Consider the following 19,523-nt stretch of genomic DNA (forward strand, 5'->3'; position numbering starts at 1 on the left):
AACCTGTGGGATCTGGGCTCTGTGGTTCACCAAGCGCTTCACGTCTCCAGGACACAGTGACATGCACATTAGCCCTCTCTAAACAATTCTGTGCATGCAGCTTATGATTCATCTGTGGGATTTGTTTTCTTTTGGTTTTTAGTTTACCTTCACTGCCTACTAAAGGAATAATCATAAACTGAATTACTACATTAGCAATAATTTCTCACATTAACTGTCTGGTGGGAGGTGTTACTACCCTTTGGAACAATGTCTTATCTAGCTAGTTATGATTTTTTCCCCTTGGATAATGTTTATATTGTATTCATTTTATGAAATGGTTGCTATTTAGTCATTTCTATATCCATAAGTCTTTTTCAAAATAAATTATCTTGGTAAGATAGAACTACTTTTTCATAATTGGAAAGGTTTGGGTACCCTGGAGTCTGTTTGCAACCAAAAAGTCAGATGCCTGCTGCCTATGAGCTGTGTTGTCATGAGGTTATTAAGTCAGTTCTTTTTCCCTACATAACTCTCAGTATTTTTGGTCCTTAATGATTCCATTCCTTTATCATTTTTTCCTGTCATACATAGTGTTTAATTATTTGCAGAATTAAGTAGGCTTTTTATGGGTAACAGAACTGGAGGGATTTTGAGATACCAATCCTTGCAGGATGGAACTTGGAGCAGGGACACAGGCCTTCAGGCTTTCAAACATCTCTGTATCAACAGAGAATGAAAAATAATGTCTGACAATAGAAATCTTACCCCCTCTAGCTCATTGCTGAAAGGTAAGTTGCCATTCTATGTGGAAACTCTCATTTCTTTTTCAGCATTCATAAGAAGCTTGTTGGCAGCAGTTTTTACCTTGATGATCAACATAATCCTGTGCCTTTAGATTCCTTTATCTCCCTGCCCTATCAGTTGTCTCCTAAGAATTCAGCACAAAATGATTGTTCACGTTACACCTAGATTACAGCTGGTTGGGACAGACCATTCTCTGTTTTATATAGTGTCTAACTCAGTAAGGTCCTGGCCCACGAAGTTCTTAGATTCTGTGAGAACACAGGTAATAGAGGAGAGGTGACCAGGCCCACAGTGTGAATCCAGTCTTCATTTCACTTTTGAGCAGGATTAGATTGCCTTGATCCTGGTTCCAAATCTGTGACTGCAATCAAGATACTTCTGCTGCTTTAGAATTCCTCTCTGTGACAACAAGAAATATGTCAAGCTTTATAAATAGGTACTAAATTATTCTGTGCCCGCTGGATAGAGGGTGAAACACTAGGAAAAGCTGTTTTTGTTATTGTAGCTGAACCAACTCAGGAGGTATTTTCCCCAAATTAAGTGTATGTGTTTCCTGACCTCCTCCTTCCCAGCCTCTTTTGATTTTGAAACCTTTTATGAGATGCAAAATACTATTCTCTGCCTCATTTTTCTTTGGTCTGTTTTTGTTTGTTCTCTTAGGTCCAGACATTTGGAGAAAGGATTGTCCTCTTTGTTCTGAACTGCATTATTTTTGGAATGCTGGAAGGGAGTTCAGCTAATGATGCATTCTTTCTACCTCACTCTGCCACCGAGCGTGCCAAGATACTCTGGAGGAACGGCGAGGCTGCTGCCTTTTACTCGGTCAAGATGAAAGGTAAGGTCATTTTAGAGACACATTTCCACTGGTTCCTAATGGCTAGAAATGTAATCCTTTTGTTTGTCTTTCAGTATAAATAATCCTGGCTCTCATTTACATTTTTATATGAAATCTCCCTCAGAATTAATCTGGGGAACAAACCTTCCCAGAATTTGGAAGGCATCCATGTTATTTTCATTTAAACATGATAGTTCCAAGCCCCATTCTGATCTGAGGTACTGGCTTACTCCAATAAAATGTGCTTAATGCAGCCAAGTAGGAGGTTGTACATCTAGGAACAAAGAATGTAGGGCCTATCCACAGAATGGAGAATTGCATCCTGGAAAGAATGATACCTGAAAAAGGAGTGCAGTTCCCAGTGGATAAACATATTGGGAATTGGTGGTGCCAAGAAGAGGAAGGATCTTTGGATGTGTGAGGAGCAGTGGCTGGGTTGTGTAGAGGAAAGTGTGTGCACTGGATCACTCCTGGAATGCTTTATGCAGTTGTGGTACTCCCACTTTTAAGGATGATGATTAATTGATTTCATAATTAATTGATTAAGTAGCATAGAAAAGAAAATGTGTTTTAATTCTTTAGGGATACTTTATTAACTTTAGTAAAGGTCTTATTAAACACAGAGTCTGTATTAATGCAAATAATTGCTGTCAACCAGTCTGGAGTGGAAGAGGCTTAATTGGAACAATTCCAGTTTTGCAGTTGAGCCTGTGCCCCCATGTGGGAGCTGGTTACCAGCCTGTGCTTAAGTTTCATGGGAATCACTTTGATACCAGCAGTTTAAACACAGAGAAGGTGTGATCTTTGGAAGTAAGATATTGCCCAAGTCAGGACTCGATAGCCCTCCGTCCAAAATGGGAGAAAAAAACCCTGCTTGAGAGATGGGTTGTTTTGGATTCCAGAGGACACTGTGAAGGTGCCTCTCTGCTGCAGTCCCAAAGGCCAGCAACAAGAGATGTTCTGCTCCTTGGGATGGAAAAATCCTGGTACACACAGAGGTGTAGCTTGTACAGCACCGTGCTGGTGCTGCTGCACTGTCAGTGAGGAATCAGGACTCAGCCTCTGATCAAGGAGCCCTGTCTGTGCCTCTGATTATGCTCATGAACTGGTTTGTAATGCCAAACACAAGTGCATTTTCCTTTAAGTCCATAAATATTCCTGAGCAAAGCTTTTGGAAAGAAACACTTGTAGGGGCTGTAATGATTCATGCTCCAGTGAAATGAATGTGCACAGTAGTCTGTTATGGGTGGAGTATTAGCCAAGTTGAAACTGTTTCTGAGTAAGTTGAGAGTCACAGTTTGGTTTTAAACCAGGTCCACATAAAATACAAATCCTTCAAGTCCAGCTTTGTCAGCATCTGCCTTTTCTTGCCAGTGTTTTTTTTCTCTGGGCAGTTATATTTGTTAGTTGTTGGCCTGTGTCACAAATTGCTGCAATCTTTTGCCAAAGCCTTTTCGGGAAGCTTGAAGCTGATTGTTTTTGCTGCTTTTTGCTATTTGATGTACGCATTTAGAAAATAATTCCTCTTTCTGAAGTTCTGTGATTTCGATTTCATACCAACCATGCTGTGGCTGATTCTATTCTCTCTCCTTTTTAGAAGAGCCCTGGATTTATTAGGCCCAAAAGAGACTAAGATAAATATCTTCACTCAGAAGCTATATTTCACAAGATTGTTTTACATATTTTCATAATTAATTTTTTAAAATCATAAGTTCTTTTTACTTTTGCTGTCCTGGTCAGAACATTTAGTAGAGGCAGCTTAACTACAGGACTTTATATTGTGCTGGACCTCTGTCCTAGGAAAAGAATATTTTCCTTTGTGCCCACCATGTGATTCTGATTCCCTTTATTTCCATGCCCTGCAATTGCCTGACCATTCTTTCCAGTATGATTTTTTCACTGGATAATTGAGATTCTCATATTGATGTTGTATTCAACTGTATTTCTCATCTGTGAATTTTTCATTATCTATAGCATGACAAAAAACATGCTTCAGTGGAGGCAGATAAGCCAGAAAAGGTCTGTGGAGCATGGCTCTTTCAAACATAAGTCTTCTGGGTGAATCACAGAAGTGGTGACCAAGGAGCAGTGAGTCTGTTCTATCTTTGCTACAGATTTAATGTGTCGTTATGCAAACTAAATTTTCAATGGACTTGAGTGATTCCAATTAACTATCTTGGCAATACTGTAATGTCATTTCCATTTGCCAATTCCTAGGTGGCCTGTACAAAGTGAACTCGGTAATTTTGGTTCAGTTCCATGCTTCCATCCATCTTATGACCACCCTTAGCTGGATCTCTTTTAATAGTCCAGCTAAAGAGGCACAGATGGTCTCGAGCACCCTCCTTGCTCAGAGATGCAATAACTGCTGCAAGTCAAGGTTTTGAGACAATTTGGCCACTTCTGGCACCGGCCACCCTGCACCTGTTGTATAGATAAACAGAAGTCTCATTCTTCAAGGCTATCACTTTTCCTGAGCATTAGACACCTTTATTAAAGCAAAATTTATTCATGACTGCACAGATCATCAACTTGGCCTCTCTGGAATGTGCCTATTCCTGTCCAATGACAGGCATGCAGCATTTACCACTGGGTATACTAAAGATTGATGAGATGTACTAAGCCACTAATGAGGCTGATAAGACACTTTGTCACGTGCCAAGATAAATGTCTCCAATTTTATCTATGTCAGCGGCTTCCATATCAGACAGCGGAGCAGTTAGACCTCACTAAATGGAGCTACTTAAAGGTACAATAGGAAACGACAGTTCCCTCTTCCTGTACCTTCCTCCACAGGCAGCAACCTGAAAATGAAATATTTTGCAGAAAGCCTTCATGTTGATACTTGGGGTTTGAGATCTGTTTTATGTTGTTTAAAGTGTTTATTTCATGCTATGTGTGAAAACCTCAGAAAGAATGTGTTCTGTGAAGTGATGTAGGATTAATTACCACGGTTACTGACACTTGTTTCTTGTGCAGTGAGACCATGTAATTCCCTGAAAGTTTTTCCTTTCTTATTTACTGAGGACTAATAATTACTGAAAATGGACTTTACCACCTTCACATAAATGCCAGGAGAATGTAGGAGATTCATGATGCAAATAAACCAACAAGGAAGTTGGAGGATGCAGTGAGCCAGGAGTGTCTTAGTGCTTTTAAGAACAAACCAGAACAAAATCCCTTTTTTATAGACCTTCTTTTTTCCCTACTGTTATGTATTACTGTCTCTGTAACACACATGAGCTGCCCAGCTGCAGACCAAGCTGTCTGCGGTATGAAAAACAAAAGAGTCAGATTGTCAAAGCTTGTCCCTTCCCTCCTGACAAATCTTAGTAGTAAAAGTCTGGAGTGATGTGAATCAAACCAGCCTTAACCAAACAGAGTCCTCTGAGAAGGCTGTAAAACATACAGGTGTATCAGGAGTGAGTGCATTGTTGGCTTCTCATTCATTCTTTAGAAATGCTCCACAAGTCACAGTTTGGGAACACCTGACTGCAAAAACTCTTAAGCAGAGATGGATTAGGCAAAAAAGCATCCCTGGCTCTATCTCTGCTTTTTTCCTACACTAGAGCCTTAGAGATGGTCCTTGGAAGTGGCTTCTTGAGCTCAAATTCATTTCATACCTTTCTTCATACAAGCCTTTGGAAATGTCTTTTGATATTGGTGGCCCAGGTACTATCCTGTAGAAAGAGATCCTTAAAAACATAACAGGATTTGATTTTTTCATCAATTACATCAATTTCTTTTAGAAAAAAAAAAATCGGCATTGAATATAACCTGACAGACAATTAGCTGAAATCTTGTTGAATAATTGCTTTTGTCTCCCTCTGTTTGCTAGCAATAATATTTTTAATGTGCATTTCTGAGGCGGATTGAAGGTTCTGGCTGTAATGAAAATGAAATGACTACATACCAGTCCAGACATGAATTCATTTAATTTTATTGAAGCCAGAACCTTTGTTCGCCTTCTCACATACAAACTCACACAATGGGTTGACCTTGGGTTCTGCTCTGCAGAAATATTCCCCACCCTTTACACAAGTGCTCAGGCCTGTCCAAACATGTGTGTGCCAAGCCAAGTTGTTCAGCAGGGAAATAGTCAGTGTGCACAACCTTGTTTTGTTTGGGTCTGTTGGATGTGGGGACCGGATTGTTTTTTTTTTCTGGTTTGTGGCTCTTTGGGAATGCTAATGGCTGTCTGCTTTCCTGCCCTTGTAATATCTGTTTGCCATTTTGCTGGCTCCTAAGTTGGTCATTTGGCACTCGTGACCTAACCAAGCAGATCAAAGGCTTTCAGAGGGCAGGCTGCATGAATGCTTCCCTCTCCATCACCAATGCCCTTATTTTCCCTGTCTCCTCCTTCACCTCAAAACTTTGTCTGTGTGTTCCAACCAAATGTGTGAGGGCCCAGTGGCCACCTCCGGGCCACCATTAGCTAACAGTAACCTTGTGCTATTTCATGGGAAACAGGGACAAAGTGGCCTTTGTTCCAAAGGTTGGTTTGTTTGTTTATTTTATTTCAAATGCCTGTGGGCTGTGACTCTCCTAATGTGTTTCCCAGGGACAAGGTGAAGAATGGCTTCATGGTTTCTTTATTTACAGTGCCTTTAGACATGACAAGTTTTTGTCATCTTCTCAACACAAAATTAGGAGCTCAGACATAAATCACTCAGCTCCTGGGATTGCTGCACAGCATTCTCCTCAGGATTTATAGGAGACAGACTATATGAGATAATAATATACTTAAAAGAACACTTGCAACATGCAGGGATTCTTAAAGACCTCATGAGAAAAATTTTATCCCTTAGAACGTATGGTGCAATTCTGCTGGAATTTGACATCTCTGTTGGGTTGGCAGCTAACAATGGGACCGGGGATATACTCAATTTTTTGGCTCATGACAAAAAGAGTAACTACCCATCATGTGTTACAAATATTGAAAGGTTATAAACACCACCACAACCCACCCTCTTCCAACAATGTGCTGGAACATGTGTTTGAAGTTAAGCATGCACTTTGGTTAAGCAGGAGTGAACCAAGCTTAATCAAGATGTGAATGGGTGGTTATGTAGCTACACACTTTTGTTGTATGGCTCAGTCTGTCAGACGTGGATTCTTGCTAAATGGTGAGCTTGACAAAGCAGGGTCTAGAATTAAAAACAGTCATGTATGCTGTGCTGGATTGGCATCCAGAAAAGAGAGCAGTAAAAGTCAGGCCTGTCCAGTATCAGTGAAAGGTGCTGGGCACCAACCGGAGGAGCAGAAATAGACCCCAGTTTAAGACAGTTGTGGGAATGTGAAAAAAAATAAATAAAAGGATCTGTTAAGTAGAAGTCTTTTGTTGGAATTTAGGAACAGGCATTCAACAGGACATTGATAAAACTGTGAAATAGGTCTTAGTCAGGTGATGAAAGCTTCGTATCTCAAAACACTGAGAACTAGACTGAGTCAGGTCCACTAGGAAGTAGTAAGAAAGATAAACTGAGAAGGTCTTGGTGAGATTAAAGCAACAAAGTATGAACATGTAACCATTTTCTGTTATAAAGGCCTGGATATCCATTTGTATTTAACCGGCCATTGGATATCCATTTGTATTTAACCTGCCATGTGCTCAAAAGCAGCATAAAATCTTCATAAATATTTTCTAGAAAATAATATAAATCCGTGAGGTTTTTCTATGGGGACCCTCTTCTATATGTAGATGGTTGGAAAACCGATATTGGTCATTTATTTCGGTACTGAGTGTTTATGCTGTAAAGTAGTTTGAAGTTCTATTTTTAGGGTATTCTGCATGCAGCAGTAGGACCTTAGGTTGATTAGGGTGAACATCAAAATTTTGGATGCTGGATGTCTGTTCTTAATCAATTCTCTCTTGACTCCAGTTTGAGTTTGTGATTTGTGATTGCAAAATAAATCCTTTCATTCTGTGTTTTAGGGTTATTTTGGACAATTTTCACTGAGAACTAGTTTTAATACTTTGGAGGCTTATGCTTGTGTCTGTATTTTGTCCACATGTAGAGCATTATGTCATGACCCCGTGATTTCAGTTAACTGACTTAATGTGTTTGTTAGCAAGGACTGTCCTTGAGTGAAACCCCTGGTTTAACACTGATAGTGGCAGTTCAAGTGATGGAATAGAAGCACCTACATGTGTGATAAATTATCACTCAGTAGAAATGGAGTGACTTACAAAGGATCTCTAACAGTGCTTTCTTAAAATGCACAACTCAGTTGTTTTTTTTAAGGGAGTATACTGACATTACATTCAGAATATTTATATCTCTTTGGTTTTAGACCATTTAAATCTTTGCAGTGAGCTTTCCTATATGCATTGCCTGTGTACCAAGATAGTGTGATGAAGAATCAGACTCTGGAAAAGACTCTGGTGAGAGCCACGTTAGGCAGGTCCTCTCCATTTCATGGAAAAATCATCCTCCTGGAAAGTGTTTTACTGTCTGTGCAAATACACTTCAGCTGGGATCATCCTCACAGCCTGTGGAAAGGTACCAGGGTGGTGTATGTGGCTGAAATCACACAGCAGTTAGTGCAGCAATACCAATTTTGTTTGTAAATGGATGTGTTTTTCCCTGTCTGTTTTCAGGGAGCCTGTGTGGTGGTACAACCAGTCAGTGTTACCTGCTGCCAGTTTTGGATACTATATTTGTCCAGAGAAAGTACAGAAGAGGTGGCCTAGGGATGAAAATGTTGCATGATTTCTGTCAGTCTTTCCTGGCTGAGGATGCCTTGGGGATCAGCTGCCCTATTTCTGCTGCCATGTATCAAGGTAAATCCTTTGATGTGGACACGTTAGGTGAGGGTCATGTATAATGTATAATTTTCAATATGGTCTTGGGAAGATTGTCCTCACTGTGTAAGAGTTCAGTGCCCTTGTCTGAACTGAACCGTTGTTTGCCTGCAAATGGTTCTTTTCTGGAGCCATCTGGAATTTCCTGTGGAAAGGTAGGCCAATATTTATGTAAGACAACAAGAAGCACAAAACTCATGGTGCCTGTTTGACAGTTTGTGTTCCTAGAACTGCTCTCTCTCAGAACTATGTCATTGCCCTAGACAGGGACTTACACATTTTATTTGACACCACAGGGAAAAGACTCATAAGATCTTGACAAGCCCACACTGTGCACATAATGCTCTGGTAGATCTTGCATGTTTAAGAAATTACATTTAATAATCCAAATACCCAGGCTCTACTCAGTCATACAGTTACATCAATACTTGTTTCAACTGTCTTTGAACATTTGTCACTTTTAAAAGATCACAAAGTAGTCATATATCTTCTCTGTCTTCAGGTCAAAACTCTGGTTTTGCTAGTAAAATTCACAGAAAAAAATCCGTGCTCATGTTATTTATAAAAGTGTCTTTTTTAGAAAAGTACTTTTTTTCTGAAGTTGCTCTCTGTGTGGTGCAGTGTTCACCATCATTTTTGGGGAGATGTTTTGATTGACTTACAGCTTTCCAGTTATTTTCTAGTAAGTGTCAACAAAATTTTGGCCCCATGTGCTCTCTCTCTTGGTTATTGTGTGCCCTTGAATGTATTCAAAAGCACCCGAGCAGGTACTGCTACTTGTGATTTCAGGAGGGAATGGTATTGACAGCATTCCTTCTCTTCTCCCAATAATATCCATTTTTCCTTTGGCAGACCTCAGGGCTTTAGAAAGCATGGAGGAGAAAGCTGCATTTCTTATGTGTTAACACCAGCAATATGTTGGAAGACTCTGCTTTTGTCTCAATTAAGTTTAGAGCTAGTAGTGAATAAATTTGACTTGCATCATGTTTTAATTAGGTTTACTTTTATAAAAATACCAATACTCTTAGTTAAATTTTGAGCGTATTGAAGTCACTGTCTGTTTTTAATTTCATTGGAACCACATTTTCATGCTTTGACAAATGAATGCAACCTTTAAATCTCTATACTGAAATCTCTGAAGCTGTGGACAGTTTATTTAACATGGACATGATATTTAAGCTGCTGTAGAGGCGTAGAAGGAAGGAAAAAGCTGTGTGGCAGATACCTGGATTCTAGTATATATGTTAGTTTTAGTAGCTTTTATTGGAATGAATAATTTGGTCTGGATATCCTTGGATAAAATTAATGTCTTCGATCTGCTCATTAGTGTAAGGCAAATGTTTACATACCAGAATTAGGGTTTTTGTTTCGACATCCCATTGTTAAGCTCAACTGAATGTTGAAGATAAATGACCCATTCTGTAGTATGATGAACTACAATGGACTGAGAACGACAGTAATTTCGTTGTTTACAGATCACTATCTTAGAGCAGTTGATGCAACTGATAAGATAGTGGTTAAGGGAAGTTGAAAAATGCCCTGTAAAAGTTTTGAACTGTTTGTTCTACAGCGTGGGCCTCCTCTTGACACTGCACACATCCTAAGGATACCGTTAAATAGAACATACTTCAGTTTGATAACAGAAGCAGACCTGAATTTTTGGATGGTCAGTGTGTGTAATGACAGTGGTAGGCATCTGTGGCAATATGGTTTTTAAAGGTGATTGTACACCTGTCACATGTATCCTGTAATTTTTCCCTTGGTTCTTCCCATTTCTTATTTTTCCACATCCAAAGAAATAAATGAACCTAACAATGGGGCCTAGGGTAGCAGTAGTGAAAAGGAGGGTGACTTTGGCCCAAAACCAAACTGAAGCAAGAGCTTTTCTTTATAAACAGAAATTGAAGTAGCATTCTCAATGGCCAAAGCTGGAAGATAGAGGAGCCCCTCTCCTTTCAGAGGAGTGAGGGTAAAAAACCCCACACTGCTGTGAAATCCACTGATTGTCTGCACATTGTTCTGTGCTGCAGTGCAGTAGAAGGTGCTCAGCAAATCATTTCAAGTCTTATTTCTGCACTCACAAAGAAATAATCTAGATTGAAGCAGATGGTAGGATGCACTCATGAGTGTTTAGGCCATTTCAAATAGACTTTTCGTGAAAGTCCCAGCTAAAACAAAGAGGAGGAAGACGAGAAGGGAGAAGAAAGATTTCTGAAGGAACTAATGAAAGTAGGTCTGAGAGAATTTCCGGGATAGAACATGCTCCCTCTTCCAATATACTTTTCACTCATTCATACTTTTACCCCTTGATTTCTTCTTTCAGTATGCCAGAAATTCCTGCAGGCTCATCCTGAGGAGCAGAAGCGACTGTGGGAAGTGGAAGCACCAGGAGATTGGAGCCAGCGACTGAATATCTGGTTAAAAATTCAGATGGAGTCATCCCCTTCAGGAAGTGAGTTAAAACAAGCAGTGTGAACTTGTCTGTGTTATAGTTTCTAAAGATAGGAAATGTAACCAAGGGTTAGGTAGTGATCATGGAGAGGTGATGTCTCTGTTGTTTGCACATGGGGGCAATACTGAGTGTGCAGGCCAGTTTCCTCATCTTTTCACAGTAAACAGGACAATTCTTAGAAATTACGAGGTAATGAAATGGAACCACAGAGCATCTGAGAGATCCTGAACAAAGCACAGCCTTGGCATAAAAAGACTGGAACTCCTGTTGCAGTGTGCTTAGAGCAGGGTAGAAGTTAGCCCAAAAAATCCCTGTTGCACAACACATTGTCTGGGTTATAGACAGGGGTTTGTTTCTCTGAAATTGTTATAAAGAAAAAATTTGTATGGCCAGTGGGCAGTGTGTTTAATTACCTTCAGTTGCTGCCAATACCATTCTTGGATGGAAACACAAAGGTTTTCATTATGGGCTTTGGAAGATTCCAAGTACTCTCCTACAGGGTAAATCCTTTTTGCTTGGGAGCATTTTCTGCCTGCTTCACAGAAGATAGCGACAGAATGGGGAAACCTTTTCATGGTTCATGTGGGAATCTTGTTGATGTAATCTGTTCAGGTGGCTGGAGGACCCAGGCAGGCCCCTCTGCTGCATGCCCACAAGCTGTGATAAGCACTGGGTTCCAAAAAAAGGGCACACATTGTCTCTTTCTGGAAGTGCAGCAAATTTCTCCCATGCCTTCCCACATCCATCCTGCTCTGTTTTGGCTCGGGAACCTTCTGTTGAGACACCACGTTTCATCTTGTCTGCAGCACCCACAGGAGAGTTCAGTCAGACTTTAGCCCTAGGCTGGGTTCCTCTGAAGCCATTATATCTGTGTTCCTTGTGCTTTAAACCAGCTAAACCTTTAATCTTGCTAAGTGAAGTTTATTAATGGCAACTGAACAGAACTACGATCAGATCAAAACTCAGCAGATCCTGGGGGAGAAGATGCTTTCTTTTTTCTTTCTTCTTTTTGCCATCTTCTAGAAAAACAAATAGATGAATGACCCAAAGAATGGGGAAATATCATTCCACCAGAATTGCTGTCAGTAAAAAATACACATGAGGCTGGGGAACTGCCTTGACTGCAGCTTTCCACTGCCTAAAGAGGGACCCTAAGAAAGGTGGGGATAAAGATTTTAGCTGGACCTGTTGCAACAAGACATGGGATAATGATTTTAAACTAGAAGAGGATAGATTTAGGCTAGATATGAGGAAATAAATTTTTGCTATGAGGGTGTTGAGGCCCTGGTACAGGGTGCCCAGAGAAGCTGTGACAGCCCCATCACTGGAAGTGTCCAAGGTCAGGTTGGATGGGGCTTGGAGCAACGTGGTCTTGTAGAAGATGTCCCTGCTTGTTGCTGGGGATTGCATTAGATGACCTTTAAAAGTCTCTTCCAATCCAAACTATTCTATGATGCTATGATTCTATCTTTAGGGATGTCTCTTGGGAATAAGGTCTTCATTCCTACTTTCTCTGTTATGCAGAAAGCAAAACACAATGTAATTCAATATTGTCAGCTCCAATCAGGATCTATGGCAACAACTGTGAAAATAGACAAGTCTTATTCTGCTCTGATTTCTTAGATTCCTGTTGACATTTGCAATGCTGTGCAATGCTGTGTTTTGGAACAAAATTACTGAGAAGAAAAATTGAATATTTTGCTCATATTATGGATTTTTTTCCCCACACCAGTACTCAGGATTGAATACCATTTATGTTCTTGTAGGAATTCTACAGTCATACATATTCCAAAACAGGTTTCTGTAATCTTGAGGTCAGAATATTCAATTTTGCAAGGTGGTGTGGCTGCATCTAGTGGCAGTTCATATAAACTGCAGCCCTCTGCTGCAGCTGGTACTTCAATTTGGATGTGCACAGATACACATGTAGGCATGTACACACACACACACACACACACACACACACATATTTCTGTCTGTACATATATCTATAAAAATCAAGCTTTTTAGTATGTTGTCACACATGGCTGCAGTCATTCATTCTGAATTAATTCTTATTGTTTGAAAAATGTAGGAGATTCAGTTTCATCAAATAGTCTCAGCAACAGGAACATAATGACATTTCTCTTCTGGGGCTGATTGGAGGAACAGAAATCATTTCACATGGTTTGGTCGTGGTTGCTAAATCTACCAGGCAGTGAACAGAGCTGTTTGGAAGTAGTTTAGTAGTATGCATAAAGCATGTAAATGTGAAGCTAATGCAGAACCAAGCAGGCTGAGAAGAATTAAAATAAATTTCAAGTGATTGCATGTAATTCTTTATCAGAATTGGTCAGAGTACCTATATTTTCTGGAAAAAGGGATATGGGTTTTCTAGGTGTAAGAGGAGAACTGATTATCTATTTAGCAGCACTTTCAAGATCCACAGACAGTTTGTTTCTAGTGTAATTGTTCAGCTTAGGTTTTTGTGGTAGTGTCATGGGGCCATCTAATTTGTTTAATTAACAAAAACAAGGCAAGAGGGATTGTAGGTGAGAGTCAGGTGGCTTTTTCTGGTGTTTTTTTTTAAATGGAAATAGCTGTGCAAATATGATAATATTTTTCTTTTTTAATCTCTTTCTGTGGCAAAATATTCCCCCAACTTCTCCAGAAGCTGAAGTGGGCTCTTGTATGGAGAAGACTCCAACTACTAAGCCCAGACAATTAGACCAGATGAATAAGGTACAGTAACTAATATGCCATCTTATGACCTTGTTTTCCCTTGGTGCCTTTCTCCCTTTCTAAACAGTAATGTACCTGTGACAGTAAAATGAAACAAAGGAAAACACCTTACAATCAACAACAGCAATAATGTAAAATCATCACTGACTCTTCTGTCTTATCTATGGAAGATAAAACAGCAGAGATTGTAACAAGCAATACAATCTTTGACAAAATCAAGGATGAACACACTGTATCTTCTTTATCCACAAACAAGTGTTTGTCATTGTTTCATCACAGCTGTTTTATTGGAGTTGTTTTATCTCTTAAAAGAAAACAACTATATATCTTACAACATAGAAAAGTAGAATTTAACTGTCTTAGATTGCACTGCAAGATGTAACCAGGTGTATTCTGTCAACATCTGTTAAAACCAGGTAGGACAGTTTTTCTTTATCTCTTCTATGACCCATCCTCCCTCCAGGAGATATCTTCTGTTAATGGCCCATTTAGCCTCCCCGCGTGACTGATAAGATTACACCATCCCATTGGGAGATGCTCTGCCCAGGGGGAGGAGCCAAGCATTCCCACCTGGATATAATCTGAGCCCTGGAGTACCACAGGCAGCCTTTTTCCACTGGATTCCCAGAGGAGGACTGGACACTTCTACGCCACCACGGGATCTTCAGAGGGAAACTTCACCCATCTACAGGATCAGTGCTACAAGAGAACCACACCTGTCACTCCTGGAGAGCTGCAGCCACCATTTATTTGGACTGCTGCCAGCACCCTGACCCACAAGGTGTCAGTTTCTATTCTGTCTTTGTCTGCTTGAGCAGTAATTTTTTTTTTTTTTTTGTGAGTGAATTATTTCTAAACTTTAAAGAACTGCTGCAGTTAAGATTATAGGATCTAGTTAAGAACTTAAAATTAATTGCTGCAAATAATCTTGTGAGAAGAGAGCTGCAGGCCAGGGTAGCAAGATGGCATCTATGGAGCCTGGGAAGCAGCACATCCCCAGAGTGGCAAAGGTGAAAAACAAGGCACCTGCTGAAGTTCAAATCACAGCAGAGCAGCTTCTGAGAGAGGCAAAGGAGAGGGAACTCGAGCTTCTTCCACCACCTCTGCAGCAGATGATCACAGATGTTGAAGAGCTAAATGATTATAAACTCAGGAAGAGGAAGGCTTTTGAAGATAACATAAGAAAGAACAGGACTGTTATCAGTAACTGGATAAAGTATGCACAATGGGAGGAAAGCCTGAAGGAAATCCAGAGAGCCCGTTCCATTTACGAGCGTGCCCTGGATGTGGACTACAGGAGTGTCACCCTCTGGCTGAAGTATGCTGAGATGGAGATGAAGAACCGCCAGGTCAACCACGCCAGGAACATCTGGGACCGGGCCATCACCACCCTGCCCAGGGTGAGCCAGTTCTGGTCCAAGTACACGTACATGGAGGAGATGCTGGGGAATGTTGCTGGGTCACGCCAGGTGTTTGAACGGTGGATAGAGTGGCAGCCAGAGGAGCAAGCCTGGCACTCCTACATCAACTTCGAGCTCAGATACAAAGAGGTGGACAGAGCACGAAGCATTTATGAGAGATTTGTCCTTGTTCACCCCAGTGTGAAGAACTGGATCAAGTATGCCCGCTTTGAGGAGAAGCACAGCTACTTAGCCCATGCCAGGAAGGTGTATGAGAGGGCAGTGGAGTTCTTTGGGGAGGAGCACATGGATGAGCACTTGTATGTGGCATTTGCCAAGTTTGAGGAGAACCAGAAAGAATTTGAAAGAGTGAGGATTATCTACAAGTATGCCTTGGATAGAATTCCAAAGCAGGATGTCCAGGATCTCCTCAAGAATTACACCATCTTTGAGAAGAAGTTTGGAGACAGGAGGGGAATTGAGGACACCATTGTCAGCAAGAGGAGATTCCAGTATGAGGAGGAGGTGAAGGCAAACCCCCACAACTACGACGCGTGGTTCGACTACCTGCGACTGGTGGAGAGCGACATGGACGCCGAGACTGTGCGGGAGGTGTACGAGAGAGCCATCGCCAACGTGCCCCCCATCCAGGAGAAACGCCTCTGGAAGAGGTACATCTACCTCTGGATTAACTATGCACTCTATGAGGAGCTGGAGGCAAAGGATGCAGAGCGAACCAGACAGGTGTACCAGGCATGCCTTGAGCTCGTGCCCCATGAGAGGTTTACACTTGCCAAGATGTGGCTGCTGTATGCACAGTTTGAAATTCGCCAGAAAAACCTCCTGCTTGCCAGAAGGGCTTTGGGGACATCCATAGGTAAATGTCCAAAAACCAAACTGTTTAAAGGTTACATTGAGCTGGAGTTACAGCTGCGTGAATTTGACCGTTGCCGAAAGTTGTATGAAAAATTCCTGCAGTTTGCACCAGAAAACTGCATGTCCTGGATTAAGTTTGCTGAGCTAGAAACCATCCTTGGGGACATTGACCGTGCCCGGGCCATCTACGAGCTGGCTATTGACCAGCCCCGGCTGGACATGCCGGAGGTGCTTTGGAAATCCTACATTGACTTTGAGATGGAGCAAGAGGAGTATGAGAGGATCAGGAGGCTTTACCGGCGGCTGCTGCAGCGCACACAGCACAGCAAGGTGTGGATCAGCCTGGCCCAGTTTGAGCTGTTGGTGGGGCAGGAGGAGAGGCTGCAGCGCTGCCGGCAGGTCTACAAGGAGGCCAACGAGGCCATGGGCAGCTGCAAGGACAAGGAGGAGAGGGCCGTGCTCCTCGAGTCCTGGAGGAGCTTCGAGGAGCAGCATGGCACCCCTGCCACTAAGGAGAGGATACATAAACTGATGCCTGAGAGAATAAAGAAGAGGAGAAAGCTGCAGGCTGAAGATGGGTCTGATGCTGGATGGGAGGAGTACTATGATTATATTTTCCCAGAAGATGCTGCCAATCAGCCCAACCTCAAACTCCTGGCTATGGCAAAGCTCTGGAAGAAGCAGCAGCAGGAGAGCGAAGTGGCAGCCATGGATCCCGACAAAGACATTGTTGAAAGCCAGACTTAATAGCTTGTTTTTTTCCCACCCCTTTCCTGGGCCATGGTATAGTATTTTCATTGGTGATAAGTAAATGTATTTGGAGAGGCTTTTGTTTGTTTTTTTTTTTTTTTTTTTTTTTTTGTTTTGGTTTTGTTTAGTTTTGTTTTGTTTACTAAAAACCAAAAAAACAAAAAACAACAACAAAAAAACCCCCCAAACAAAAAAAAAAAAAAAAAAAAAAAAACAACAAAAAAACCCTAAACCCAAAAAGAAAAAACCCAAAAAAAAAAAAAACCCAGAACCATGGTGGCCAAACTGTACCAAGGCTTGAGTCCTGCATTTTGGCCCCAATAACCCTGCAATGCTATAGGCTGGGTACGGTGTGGCTGGACAGTGCCCAGGCAGAAAGGGACCTGGGGATACTGGTCAACAGTTGACTGAATATGAGCCAGCAGAGTGCCCTGGTGGCCAAGAAGGCCAATGGCTCCTGGCCTGTACCAGGAATGGTGTGGCCAGCAGGAGCAGGGAGGTCGTTCTGCCCCTGTGCTTGGCACTGGTGAGGGCACACCTGGAGTGCTGTACCAGTTCTGGGCCCCTCAGTTTGGGAAGGACGTTGAGGCACTCAACCACGTCCAGAGGGGGCAACAAGGCTGTGGAGAAGGGCTGGGAACACAAACCCTGTGAGGAACAACTGAGGGAGCTGGGGGTGTTCAGCCTGGAGAAAAGGAGACTCAGAGGTGACCTTATCACTCTCTACAACTTCCTGAAAGGTGGCTGTGGTCAGGTGGGAGTTGGTCTCTTTCTCCAAACATCAACTGACAGAACTAGAGGACACAGGCTTGAGCTGCATCAAGGAATATACAGGTTGGATATTAGGAAAAAGTTTTTCACAGAAAGAGTGATAAATTTCTGGAATGGCCTGCCTGGGGAGGTGGTGTAGTCACCACCCCTAGATGTCTTTAAAAAAAGACTGGATGTGGCACTGGATGCCAGGGTTTAGTTGAGGTGTTGGGGCTGGGTTGGACTTGATGATCTTGAAGGTCTCTTCCAACCTAGTGAGTCTGTGAATTCTGTGTTTGCATATGGAAGGACTTTCTGAACTCCACTTGTGATCTTTTCTGTGCAGGAGCTTGAGTGTTGCTTCAGAATGAATAGGTCTAACCCTTTATTGTCCTAATTATTTCATCTCACTGCTGAGCTGCAGATCTGGCCATGTTTAGCTTTTTTTAGCACTTAGGCCTAAAACAGACAGTGAGGTTTAGATGAAGCCTAAGCCATGTGTCTGAGAAAACAAATCACAGGAATGAAGCTTTTTGAAGTAATAAAGAAAACGGCGAGATGAGTGGAAGCAAAACAGAAAGCTGCAGGGGTTGTTTGCCCAGCACATTTTGGTTGCCACACAATTAAATCAGTTTGTTTCCCTCAGCCCTGAGTGTCCCAGGGGAGCTGTGGTGGCTCCAGCCCCTGTGGTGCACGCTCTTGTTGTGTGCTGTGGCCATGGCTCCAGAGCCCACCCAGCCAGATCAAGGCTCCCTGTGCTCCCAGTTTTCCTTATGCTGACACTTTGGGAAGGCAGGCAGAGCAGCAGGAATGAAGCTGTTCTAGACAAAAAATGCAGCTGAGTTTCGTGCCTTGCACGTTTATGGCAGCCATGGCCAACAGAAAATGTTTGATGTCAGGATCAAGTCACTGTTTATTTTGTTTGTGTATAATTTGCTGATCATTCTGTCTTGGCTCTAATTTCAGGGTGTTGACTGCTTTCCTGGAGTTGGGCAAGTGGCAGGAGATGCCATGGAGAAAGAAGATGACAAAACAGCAGCAGGGACTCTCAACTCACAAGGTCCTCAAGAGGAGAACTTGGAAAAAAGTGCAGGTGATACTCAGCAACGTAAAGGACTCAGGAAAAGAGAAGGTCCTGGGGACTTAGATGGAGAAAAGGCCACCAAACAATTTAAAATGACACCGTAATTGCAAATTCAGAAACCAGCAAAATTCAGTATGATCTTAAAAGTTGTAATTGACTGTTCTTAATTTGTAACAATGGAGAAATTTTTCCAGGTATGATGAATTTTTTTTTGCAGTACATGTTCTCCATTTTATGTTTTGTTTTAAATAAAGCTTTTGTTTACTAAGTGTGCTTTTCTTTTTCTTCTCACCAAGTAATTAAGTAGTAGCTGAGCCTAGTTATTTCCCTGCTCTGAAAAGATTTTATTGGATTGCATGAGGTGTCCAAAGGGGAATAATTGGAGGGCTTGTAGGTACTGATGTAAGAAGATATTTCTATGGAAACCACATCCTGCATTATGGAAGGGAGATACCACAACACACGTTGGTATCAGAATGACAGTTGTAACCTTCCTTTCAGAGCGAACAATTGATCTTGAATTGCTTTCATTTGAGCTTTCCTAGCAGAAAAATCTGCCTTAAACCCTGTGGTGGACAGGATGGCACACAAAGGCCATTCATGCAGAAAAAGTTTGGTGCAGAGAAGAAGAGTGAACAAGCTACAGGCATTAAACTGCCTTTCGGTTCAGGCACTGTGATAATTCTGTGTGCAAGCTCAGGGTGTAGAACTTCATGTAGATTCTATATTGCATGTTTCATTTCCTGTAGGCTCTTTCCTTATGTTTTGCAATCAATTAACTTGGAAATATACTTCACTAGATTACCATGCTGTGGCTTGGTAAAGAAATTTTGCTCTTTTACCACAGGCTGGTTCTGTGTTAGAATATTTTTTTTTTCTAGTGGGTTATTTCAAAAGCCTGAGTGTTGTGATAATGAATTTCAGGTGAAACTCATAAGGATCAGATCTTTATTCCAGTGGCAGAGAAGGCTTTGCAAAGAGGTGAACAGCAGGAGGGTCCTGATAATCCTGAACAGATCCAGCAACCTGTAATTCTTAAGTGGCTGCCTTGGAACAAGGAGAGG

The 19,523-nt window shown here is 41.7% G+C and overlaps 2 protein-coding genes across 2 annotated transcripts in view; both read left to right on the forward strand.

Annotated features, from left to right (window-relative positions):
* FAM169B (Protein) overlaps positions 1 to 18,724 on the forward strand; it is a gene marked incomplete at its 5' end in the record, with an annotated part of 39,711 nt that extends 20,987 nt beyond the window's left edge. Inside the window, 5 exons of the mRNA XM_074549758.1 lie at positions 1,447 to 1,621; positions 8,223 to 8,405; positions 10,750 to 10,878; positions 13,529 to 13,599; positions 18,342 to 18,724. Of these exons, the coding sequence (XP_074405859.1) occupies positions 1,447 to 1,621; positions 8,223 to 8,405; positions 10,750 to 10,878; positions 13,529 to 13,599; positions 18,342 to 18,563 (780 nt within the window). The remainder of the gene's footprint in view (positions 1 to 1,446; positions 1,622 to 8,222; positions 8,406 to 10,749; positions 10,879 to 13,528; positions 13,600 to 18,341) is intronic.
* On the forward strand, positions 13,606 to 16,725 carry LOC102070110 (crooked neck-like protein 1). The gene has a single exon (XM_005483462.4). It carries the CDS (start codon positions 14,562 to 14,564, stop codon positions 16,620 to 16,622), a length of 2,061 nt encoding a protein of 686 aa, XP_005483519.2. The 5' UTR covers positions 13,606 to 14,561; the 3' UTR covers positions 16,623 to 16,725.
* Positions 18,725 to 19,523: the final 799 nt, after the last annotated feature.

This window comes from Zonotrichia albicollis, chromosome 11 (assembly GCF_047830755.1).
Source record: "Zonotrichia albicollis isolate bZonAlb1 chromosome 11, bZonAlb1.hap1, whole genome shotgun sequence".
In the NCBI taxonomy this organism is placed as follows: Eukaryota; Metazoa; Chordata; class Aves; order Passeriformes; family Passerellidae; genus Zonotrichia; species Zonotrichia albicollis.